At 37.7% G+C, this 11,532-nt stretch overlaps 1 protein-coding gene across 3 annotated transcripts in view; it reads left to right on the top strand.

The window, feature by feature from the left end:
- The first annotated feature begins 2,939 nt into the window (after positions 1-2,939).
- Positions 2,940-11,532, top strand: part of TMEM260 (transmembrane protein 260) — a 62,733-nt gene continuing 54,140 nt past the window's right edge. For all 3 annotated transcript variants that reach the window (XM_019645021.1, XM_019645012.1, XM_019645005.1), the window contains exons 1-3: positions 2,940-3,216; positions 8,044-8,075; positions 8,807-8,958. In XM_019645021.1, coding sequence (XP_019500566.1) covers positions 3,057-3,216; positions 8,044-8,075; positions 8,807-8,958 — 344 coding nt within the window. In that variant the 5' untranslated portion in view covers positions 2,940-3,056. The remainder of the gene's footprint in view (positions 3,217-8,043; positions 8,076-8,806; positions 8,959-11,532) is intronic.

The raw sequence follows: 11,532 nt of genomic DNA, 5'->3' as shown, positions 1-11,532 counted from the left end.
AAAAAAAAAAAAAAAAAACTTCTTGTAAATGTGTTCTATTTTCTCTTCTTTTGTTTTCTCTTCTGAACCCACTATTACCTGGTTTCCATATCTACTACTCTACTGAGACTGACCTCTTGGACTTTCAAGGTTAAGATACCTCCAGGTCACCAAATGTAACTATAGCAGGGCCTGCCAGTTACCTCTCAATATCCATTCTCTCCTTCTTTTGTGATAGAACCCTGGAAAATTGCCTAGCTGAAAAGGTATATTTCTCAGCTGCCTTTGCCCCTAGGAGTGACCCATTTCTCAACTGTGGCCACGGAGGTATGGCAGAATTGTGGAATAGCATTTCCAGAGCACTCTTTAAAAGGATGGGGCATGTCCTTCTCTTCCCATCTTTTCTTTCTCTTCCTCAAATAAAGATGGAGCACTAGCAGCCATCTTGGATCAGGAGATGACCTTGAGGAGGTAAGCTGAGTGGGATGGTACAGAAAGATAGAAGGACCGCATTACATAAATATTTGTTAAGTACTATTTTATGCCAGGTACCATTTTAAGCACAGGTATACAGTGGAACTAAGACAGACACAGTCTGCCAGGTTTGAAATGCTGTTTAGGCATAGAAATGAAGAAATCACAAGGCAGTTGGGTTTAAAAAATAAAGTTGTAGCTTAAAGAAGAAGTTGGTGGCATGTAGTTTTGAGATTTATCAGCCTACAGGTACTATTTACAGTTTCAATTAAACCATCTTGGGAAAGAAGGCAAAAAGAATAATTCTACAACTCAGCCCTGGTGCACTGTATAACTGGAGGTCCGACAGAAGCAGAGCCAGGGCTGAGAGGCCAGAGGTGAAGGAAAGCCAGACGAGCATGCTGTCACTGAAGCAGGAGGAGGAAGCGCTTCGGGGAGGAGGGAAGAGTCAGCATGCTTACCAAGAGGGAGAGTCAGGCACAGACAGAGAACTGGCCACTCTTCATCCTCAAAGGAAATTAACTGCGAAGCTAACAAAGCATGAGTTTCACAGACCATCATTGGCCCAGGCTCCTTTTCATGCCTGTACCTAATTTTGTATCTGCAGTTTTGTATTCTTTTGCTTAGATGACTCTCCAAATTGTACAAACTCAAGCCCCGTAAAATATAGATGTGTCCCTTTTCATCATCCTTCACCTGTGACAACCTGACCACATACACTTATTTATTTCTTAGCTTCTTGTGACATATCCCTCTCTTCCACTGTTCACACCTCTTCTCCTGCCATTCCCTAAATGAAGATATAGGCTAACATTTGGCCTCAACTTTGTTCTCCCTAGACTATGTCTTACATGAACGATTCCCAAATTCATACTTCCAGAACTGACCTCTACCTCCCAAACATGGGCAAAGAATTATGCCCTTTTGAAAGAAAATTGCAACGGTAAAAAGTTATCTTTTTATAAAGCTCATGAGCAAGAAAAAAGATGAAATGGATAAAAAGGGAAAGAAGTATATTCTTGGCTCAATCAGTGTTAATTGGCATGCTCTATCAGAAAAGAAATAGAAGGCAGCCTATTTTTATGTAATCTATTGCTGAGTAACAAATGACCCCAAAACTTAGTGGATTGAGACAACAACATTGATAGTCTCACAATTTCTATAGGACAGCAATCTGCATGAGGCTTAACTGGGTCCTCTGTATCACGGCCTCTGTCAGGCTACAATCAAGGTCTTAGCAGGAGTTACCATGATTTCAAGGCTCATATAGAGAAGGATCCATTTCCTACCTCCTTCAAATGGTGTTGGCCAGATTTAGTTCCTCGCAGGTTGGTAGACTGAGGACCTCAGTTTCCTCACTGGCTGTTGGCTGGAGATGACCCTCAATTCCTTGCCATGTGGACGTCTCCATAAAGCAGCTCACAACATGGTAGATGGCTTCATCAGAGTGAGGAAGTGAGAGGGCAAGAGAGGGAGTAGCCACAAGAGGGAATGCAAGCAAGATGGAAGTCATGCCAAAGTGAAAGCCATCACTTTTACTTTATTCTACGGATAGAAGAAAGTCACTAGGTCCAGCGCACACACAAGGGCAGAGAATTATACAAAGGAGTGAACACCAGAAGTCAGGGATCATTGGAAGCCATTTTAGGAGCAGCCTACCACACAGCCCCTGCCCTCCAGGAACTCATAATCCAGAATAATTGCTATAATAATGTAAAATGTAAGCTTAAAAATCTTATCAAGAGCGCGCTATGTGGTCGTCCAGTAGTCCCCATTCTTTTTTGCACTGCTGCCAGTTGAAAAGTACAGTGTCTCTGTTTCATTTCCTACTTTGTGGTCAAAGCTCCATCAAAATACCTTTCTTCATTAATGTAGGAGACAACTTTATCAGGGTATGGGTTATTTGTTGTAATATACAAACTCAAGTTTCTCAGCTCATCTGCAGAGTGTTCCTCATGCCATAAGAAAAAAAAATAATAGACCAATTAGCTTAATTTAATTTCTCTGAAGATTTAATAATTTTATAATTTACTCAGCGATTTAATAATTAATACACTGCCTTATAATTAATGGTGGTAAACACATGTGATGAAAGTAGTTGTTGACTTACTTTGAACATACTGTACACACAGCTTCCCTTGCTTTACAGGTTTAGGCTCTGGGCTCATCTTGGTTCTCGTGTAGTTCCACCCCACACCGTAGGGGGCAGAAGCAGCCCTTCCTCACTCTCAGTTTTCGACCCCGTTTCTGTCTCTGACAGACCCGGCCAAGTCAGTGAGACAGGGGGGCATTGGGCAATGGAGGCCGCAGCCCTGTGCCCAGACTTGCTTTCTTAAGAGAAAGATGTTTGCTATGATGAGCTACGTTAAGGCACGTTATAAGTCTGTAAACCCCAGTGCGTGAGAAAACTCCCAGGGCCTGGCTTTTGCGAGGCCTGACATTGTCTGCTCCCCCCACCCCAGTGGAGAAAGGTGCGTCCTGCGGAGGAGGCCTGACCCGGAAGTCGCTGCGGCTGCCGCGCGGGCTCCGCTCGTACGGAAAGCTCGGTCCTGCCCCAAGTTCTTGGGCTCGCCCGGTCGTCCTTCCTCGGCCCCCACTGGTCCATGGGTCTCCATGGCGACGGCAGGGGCCCGGCCCGGGGGCGGGCAGCCCGGGTGGGGTCGTGGCGCTCCGGGGGCCTGTGCGGCAGCGTTGCTGTGTTCGCCGCTGTGGCCGGCGTGTTCGCTCTCACGCTGCCCCCCTCGGTGCCGGGGGGAGACTCGGGTAAAGTACTCTGAGGGTCGTCCCTTCTGCCCTTCTCCCGTGCTCCACGTGCTTCTCACTAGTGCCCGTCAGCTCGCGCCCTCCTCCACCCGCCTGTGCCCCAGGGTTTTACGTTCCAGATCCGACTTAGTTTCCATTCATGTAACTCTGATTTCTTTAGTTCTCAAAAGACGGGGCTCTGTGGGTTTCGCCTGAAGGGACTTACCGACCTCTCCACTTCCGCAGATGATTTTCCTGGACCTGAAGTTTTTGCTTTCCATTCCTGTTAGCTCGCGAGTATTGCTTATTGCGTGCTTGTTGTGATCCAGATGAAAGGAGTGACGGTAGCGGTGAACAAGTATCTTAGAAAGTGTTCTAGTGCTGGTAGAGACAATCCACAAACTACCGAGGAAACACCTGCATATTAAGTGGGGGAAATTAATGGAGACACTAAGAGGGAAATGTGAGCCCTGAAGTGGGGGTGGCCAGTGGCTCCTTCTGAAGGACTAGTCAAGACAGGCCTCTGAGGAGGTGATGTTGCCGTGAATGCTGAGAAGGAACCAGCCTTGCAGAATATTTGGGGGGAATACATAAAAGAGTGGAGGGTCAGGCTGTGGCTTACAGCAAGCTACTTCTATTAAAAAGAAACTCACGACTCATGGGCCGTTTAAATCACACGAATTCTTGCTATGTATTTGGTATGAGAAATAAGACCCAGGTTGTGTTTCGCTGCCAAGTTAAGTGACCATCCAATAATGCCTAATAATAATGGCCAGTAATTTTGTCAGTGCCAGTAGCTTCAGCTAGTGAATCGATAGATTGAAAAAGCTGAGTGCACAGTTATCTTTTGCTGCATAAGAAGATACTTCCAAATTTAGTGGTTTAAAACAGTCATTATTTTATGTGGATCAGGAATCTTCCATATAATTTAGCTGGATGCTGTTTCTCAGGATAAGGTTGCTTGTCATGGTGTAGGCTGGGGCTGCCGTCCTCTCAAGACTGAACTTGGGGAGGATTCGTTTATAAAGCTCAATTCAGTTCTTTGCCAAGTGGGTCTGGGTAACCTAACTTCTATTAAGAGAAAGAGATGGCACCTTTATCATTTTGTAACCTAATCTTGGAAGTGATATGCCACTGCCCTATTTTATTATTCATGGAAGTTAGTCAATTGAAGTTAGTCAAATCCAGCTCATACTCGAGGGGGAGAGGATTACACTGTGAGAATACCAGGAATTGGGGATCATTAAAGTCCAACTCCGAGGCTACCTACCACATTGAGGGTTATTGACGTTCCATTTCCAAGTCACTACCTTTATTCTTTCTTTTAGGTTCTACTGAGCACAGAGGAGCAACGTTTCATTAGTATAGTGGGAAGTGAAGTTACCATGTTTCCAAGGTTTATATTAAATAACAGAAATAACTTTATGTTTGTGAGAGTTTTGACATTGGAGAGCATTATTCAGAGGTTGGGTAGTTCTGTACCTTTCAGAAAAGAAAATCTCTGATAGTTGCTTATGGTTGTTTGAGTCTGTAGTACTTACTGAGCACTTATTATGTGCCAGCCACAGTTCTGAGTGCTTTATACGGATTTGTCATTTTAATTTTCCCAGCTGCTACTCTATGAGGTAGGCACTATCAGTATCTTCCTTTTATAGGTGACAAAGCTAAAGGTAAGCTGTGTCCAGAATCACACAGCTGGAAAGCAGGAACAGTCAAGGAAAGAACCAGAATAGGTTTACTTTAAAACATCATCTCTTAACCTCTGCTCTGTCAAAGAATTTCACAAAATTCTTTGGTAAATCCGTCATCACACCACGATATGTAAAGTCTTTAAAACCTATGATTGTTGCCATGTCTATATTAATAATGTTTTAATTCCCCCCAAAAGAATAAAGTTATCTATTCACTTGGAGTTACCAAACTTTTTAGGTGTTCTAATTTGTTTAATTTGACTCTAAGTAGTGGTTGTTTGTAATATTTTTGTTCATTTAGGGGAGTGATAAACTCTTCCAAGTATTGCCAGTAAAATTTGTGTAAGCGTATCTTTGATAACTTTGTTTATAATATATGTTGAATGTACATATATGTTGAATGTTTGTTTATGAAATCTATTTTCTATCAATAAACAGAACACATCTCAAAACCAATATAAAGCATGTATTCTTCTTCCTGATAAGTCTTAAATTATACTCCCTAAATCCATCACATTTTGTGGCCTTGCCAACATTTTGCACCATTTGCTACACATAGTTGATTTATGGGCAGGAGTGCTGATGATCCTTTGGAGGAGAGTGTGGGAATCCAGCCTTCACTTCTATTTGTTATTCTTGGGGAAAATGAATTCGCATTAGGATACTGTCTTCAATAGATTTGATATATGACAATATAATTATATAATTAATATAGAAAGTATAAAAGAACCTCATTTTTTAAAGGTTAAGCATCTGCTAACTGAGCTTGCCACCCATTTGTGTCCCAGACAAAAATACTGTGGTTCTCAAACTTGAGTGTACTTGAGAATTGCCTGGGAAACTTGGGCCCCAATGCCAGAGTGTCTTAGAGTAGGTAGGTTTGGGGTATGGTCACGGAATCTTCATTTTTATAAAGCACCCAGATAATTCTGATTGCAAGTGGAAGAACTTACATTTCAGGAAACCCTAGTATAAAGGGTTCGGAGAAATCAGGGACTCAGAAGGCTCTTTGCTGTTTTTTGGTTTTTTACTATTTACTTCCCCTCTTTATCATATTCAATTTTAAGAATAATATTCCCCTTTAACTCTATCAAAGATACATTTATAGGCTTTGAATAGTAGTATCTCCTCTCTATAGATTTAAGTTTAACATTTGATAAAAGTTGATGGATTTGTTACATTCTAGATTTATGCTTATACTGTCAGAACTTCAGCAAAGAGTAACAGCATATTGACTTTAATGGTAAAAAGAAGTTAGAGAAAATGGGCTATTTATGTTAAATGTAATTCTAAGTATATTTTAAATGGAGAAGGAATAGTGACATTGATATTTTGAACTTCACTGTTTCATTGCAACTACAGAATTAGAACATAATCTAAAACAGTTTTAAATTGAAGACATAAGAGCTAACTCATTCTAGAGTAAAACTATAAAAATATAGCTGACAGTAGGTACAAAGGGAACAGCTGTTTTAAACATTTTTTAGACCATAATCTCTTTAAAAAGTGTGTAAGATACAGAAAGTGCCTTTGGTTTCTAAGGTTTTCTTGAGTACCTCCAGAAAACATAAAAGGTGCTCTTAAGTAATTGCTTTAAGTGAACAATACCTGTCTTGGGGTACCCTTGTAAGGCTTCCATGATGCAAGCCGTCATTCACCTAAGAAGGATGTCACTAGCAAGGATGACAGTGTGATATGTTACTGTCAATCTTTGTGTTCAGAGCTTGAATTAGGTTCTTTGTGGCTAGAGGAGGGAGAGGTGGTGATGTCTTGACAGGACCCTGAAATGGATCGGATAATATTTTTAACTTCATGGAAAAGACAGAAATGAAAGCAACTAACCAGAATATAAGGTGATCTAAATAAGTGCTAAATAGATTCTATGGAAGAGGAATAAGTGATAGATTCCGATGGGGGAATTAGCTGGTGAAGGTATGTGTAAGGAAACATGTGACTGAGAAACTGGCAATTGAACTAGGCCTTGAAAGATTTAGGAGAGAATACGGAGTGAGAAAATGAGTGATAAGAGGTGCAAAATAGCACCATTCCAGAGGAACAGTGGGTAATGAGATTTGACCAAGATGAGCACTGGTTTCATGGATATAAGCCTTGTAAAGGAATCTTCAAGCCACAGAGGGTTTGCGTGCCATGCTGAGGAATCTGAACTTCATTCAGCCATAGAGAAATCTTAGGCTAGGGATATGATCCAGCCTTTTGGGGCAGTAATAAGTGATTTCAGTATGAAGATGAGGTAGAAGATTGGTCAATGCTATTGCTGTGGCCCAGGCCAAAGAAGGTAAAGGCCTTCATTGTGGCTAGGGCAGTCAGTAAAAATTGATATTCATTGAAGGATAAAAAATGGACATTAATACATTTTCTAATAGGTGATAATAACTTTCATAAATCATCAATTCATATTGATTGATTTCTTACATTGTACTGTGTACGGGGATGAGTCAGAAATAGTCCCTGTGCTCTGGATACTTAAAATATTAACAAAACAGGCATTGAATTACTGCGTAATAATTTTAGAAATAATCACTTCTGGCAAGGAACTATACAGGACAATGTAAATAGTATAATGATTTTATGGTCTGAAAAAAATGTATTATGGTAGCTGGAGTTTACCAAAGTAACCTGGAGCTAATAGACGCTTGGAAATTGTTTCAAGATACCCAACCTAATTAGTGTAGAGAAGATTCTAAATGCCAGGTTTAGGGCAGGATGGCACACTTTATGGAGTATCAAACCTCCAATGTCTGCACATTCTACAAGCATAAGTTTGCATCTATATAGACAGTTTTGTATTAAATACTTGAGGGATAAAACAGCATATTACATTAATGCTTTGGAAGACTTTTGTATATACTTGCAAGTGTATACAATTTTCAGGAGGGAATAATCAGCCTTTTTTTAAAAATAGGAATCCTCTACATTTCCACTGACCAGTTATTAAAAACTATCAAAGATACTTTGTTCAATAAGACCTAAGGGAGAAAATATTCTTAGACTATTCATGCTGTGAAATCTCTGCAGATTTACAGTTTTATCCAGTCAAATTAATGCAAAACCCCAATGCAAGCATTTGGATTTTGAAAACTTTGGAGGAGTGTCATTTTCTAATAGTAATTATTGGTTTTACATTATTTTTTCACAGGGGAACTGATCACAGCCGCACATGAGCTTGGAGTAAGTATTAGTTTTATTGTTTAATCAATGCTCTCATTAACAGTTTTAGGAATTAAGAAAGTTTAATTAAGCATGGAATAAAGTAGATTAATTTATTTTTAAACCCCAGTTTTTAGTAACTTATAAGTACAGTACGTGACAATTTACTTTAAGTTTTAAATCCAATTAAACTAAATTATAAAGCAAAGCCTTTACTATATATACAGTAGCTGGCTTATTATCACCCCAAATTTTGTATAAGCTGTGTAGAATAAAATAAATCGGGTTAACAGTTTTAATAAGTTTATTATTTAATAAACTTTATTATGGTGCATGATCCCTTTAGGCAAGACCTGAGGACTGTCAGCATGGTGGTAATCCGATAGCAGTGTGGTCTTTCAACTTTCTAACCAATTCGATATTTCAGAACCTGCTTTTTTTTTTTTTCAATAGCCTTTTAAGTGGCCCTAATGTACTGTGAACCTGGAGAAAAAAACTGCTTAAGAATTGACAATGAAATATGTCACCCTTTCTCTCGGTGACACACCATGTGATAGATGATGCCAAATCCACTAAAGAAAATATTTGTTTGTATTGGCACAAAAGGATTACACTAGAAAACCACTATTCAGTTAGTCATTGGCTCTGAATCTTTATACTTGCCAGAGAAAAGGGCTACTTTTCAATGAAAGCCAGTGTGACTCCTCCTTTACTAGATGAAAACCTTCTGACCGTTGCTAATTTTTCCTTAGGTTGCCCATCCTCCTGGCTACCCTTTGTTCACTCTGGTGGCTAAACTGGCAATTAAACTATTTCCTTTTGGTTCAGTTGCCTACCGAGTCAATCTTCTGTGTGGCTTATTTGGAGCAGGAGCTGCATCGTTACTTTTTTTCACCGTTTTCAGGTAAAGTAGTTGATTAGTTAAAATTAATTTTGATTACTTGGAAATGTAGTTTTCTTATAGCCCAAGTACATACATTAAAAAAAAAATCATTTGTCGTTTGGTTGCCTAATCACTCATGTGATTTCACTTTCTTAATTTACAGTAATTTCATATGCATTTAACCCCTCAAATAATTACACAATTGGTACTGCTTTAGACAATGGAGTGAAGGTGTCACCAGTTTATTATTACAATTCTCTGGTTAGGCAGAACTAATAAGGTTTGTCATTTTATGAAGATGCAGATGGGCCAGTTTAATTTAACAATATGAAGTTCATCTTTTGGTAATTGGTAAATATCATTTAATTACTCACAGTAGTGCTGATGGGCAGCTGCCTATCAGGTTCAGAGCTAATACCTAATTATTGTATATTGTATTTAAAGATGCACATGTTGTATACTTTTTGGAATGAGGCTATTAACTAAGGAAATCAATTTGGGATGTGGTTTTAGTAAGATTTCACATTGTTCCATTATAGCTGTAGGGAAGGCAAATTAGACCCCACTTATTTCACTGATAGAAGGCTGTCTTAGTTTGGAATGCTACCCTGCTTTTAAAAAACGGGTCATTAGTTTAGGGTATTGGTAAACTCATCTGTCTTTGCTGTTTCTGTCTCCTCCATTCTTAACTCAGTCTAACCTATGCCTAAGAGGATTATAATGAAAAATACAAATTATACTTCCTGCAAAGGAAAAACCAAAGTAAAACACTTCTTTCAAAAACTATTGCAGGTTTGATTATAAAAACAAATAATTTTTGTATGTAAATATAGTCAAATTTGAGTAGACATAATTTCACATGTCATTTTGAAGACTGTTTTTTTGCATTAGTCATAATATTGCCCTTGACCTAAATTGTTTTCTAAATTCCCTTTTAATTATTGATACTAAGGTAAAAGTTAACATAATTATGACTCTAAACTTTACTTTTAAATCTATTTGCAGAAAGCTTTCAGATTGATTTGTTATAATTATCACTTGTTAAATTTTTACCTATATTATTTAATTTGTATTTATTTTTTATTGTTAGCAAAATCTTTAAGTATGAAATTTTTTGCACTTTTTTTATTAGTTTTAGGTGTACAAAACAATGTAATCGTTAGACATTTACACCCCTCACAAAGTGAAAATTTTAAAATAACATCTCTATTTGGATTAATTTGTGTTATGAATATTTTTTCTAAATAATTAGAATAATCTTTATTAGAATTATTCCCTGTGTGTCTTTCGTAATTAAGAATCTCATTACTTCTGTTGATAGAAAAAACAATCTTTTTTATTTTTAAATATCTATTGAAATTTAGAACTTACCTGTTTTATGTTGAGTGTGTGTTATTAATTTTCACAAGACATTTAAGATAAAGACATTTAAAGAAAATACTTGTACTTATTTTGATAGTTCATCTGTATTTTAAAAGATGATTTCTATAACATATGCATATATCTAAATGCTGTATGGATATAAATAGCTCTTATGCAAATAAAGGGATTTGTTTTCTAAAACTTTTTCCATGTGTTTTAATATATTAATTGTTGATGCTGTTCCACATGAAAACCACTGTAAAAACATATATAAAAAATCTTTATCTTTTTAGAATTCAAATAGCTTTGTACAATAATTTTCCTTTGAGTTGTCCATATTTTAAAATAGCTTTTATTAATTATTGTCCTTGATTATAATGGGTTTTAGATTAGCACACTAGCTTGTGGCCCTTTTCTTTTAATAGTCTTGATAAATCTGTATACTTGCTGTTATATGTTTTAAATAAAAAATTCTTAATATGACTAAACTGGATATTTGAGTGGTTTTAGTAATATAGTACTTTGGAAAAGTTCCTTTCTTTCAGAAAAGGGATCTAACAATATTATCTCTTACATACATTTTAATATGAAAATACTTTATTATTTTGAATACAAATAATTGACAAGGTACACGCCCTTTGGGAACGACCTAGTTCAAGTGGCAAATCTGTTTTGTCAAACAATAGACACCCTTCAGGAAAGAGCAAGCCATCTCTATGGTAATAGGACTAACAGTAGCCTATTGATTGAGTGGAAGAAGACATTATACAATGTCAGCTGGCTTGTTACAATTTCATTTGTTGTATGACCTGAACTTAACCTTTAAAACCTTTCTTCTGTGAATATAAACCCAACAGCAGGACACAGTTTTTGTACAGCCCTTACAGGGACGGCTTTTTTCCAGTCCCAGCATACAGTAAATGTATTCCTTTACAGGTTGACTCCTTTATCAGAATTTGTTTAGGAGACGTTTCACTACTTTATTCATTTACAGACCAAATCATCATTCCATTTTGTTGTTCAAGGGTTTTGATCCAGGAAACCATTTTATTCTTTCTTTCCCCCATCACTTAAGAGAACATTACTGTACATGTGGGATTAATGCTGACTGGTGTGCAGTAAATTAATTCTTTTAACAGGTTTAGGTTTTTTTCAGGTAATTGTTCACAGAGCATTCACTATATTTAGCTCTTGGGGTGGACATAAAGACCTTCTGTACCTTTTAAACAAAGA

Source organism: Hipposideros armiger, unplaced genomic scaffold (genome assembly GCF_001890085.2).
Source record: "Hipposideros armiger isolate ML-2016 unplaced genomic scaffold, ASM189008v1 scaffold_5, whole genome shotgun sequence".
Taxonomy (NCBI): domain Eukaryota; kingdom Metazoa; phylum Chordata; class Mammalia; order Chiroptera; family Hipposideridae; genus Hipposideros; species Hipposideros armiger.
The sequence above is the reverse complement of the archived record's forward strand: the minus strand, read 5'-3'. Positions and strand labels throughout refer to the sequence as shown.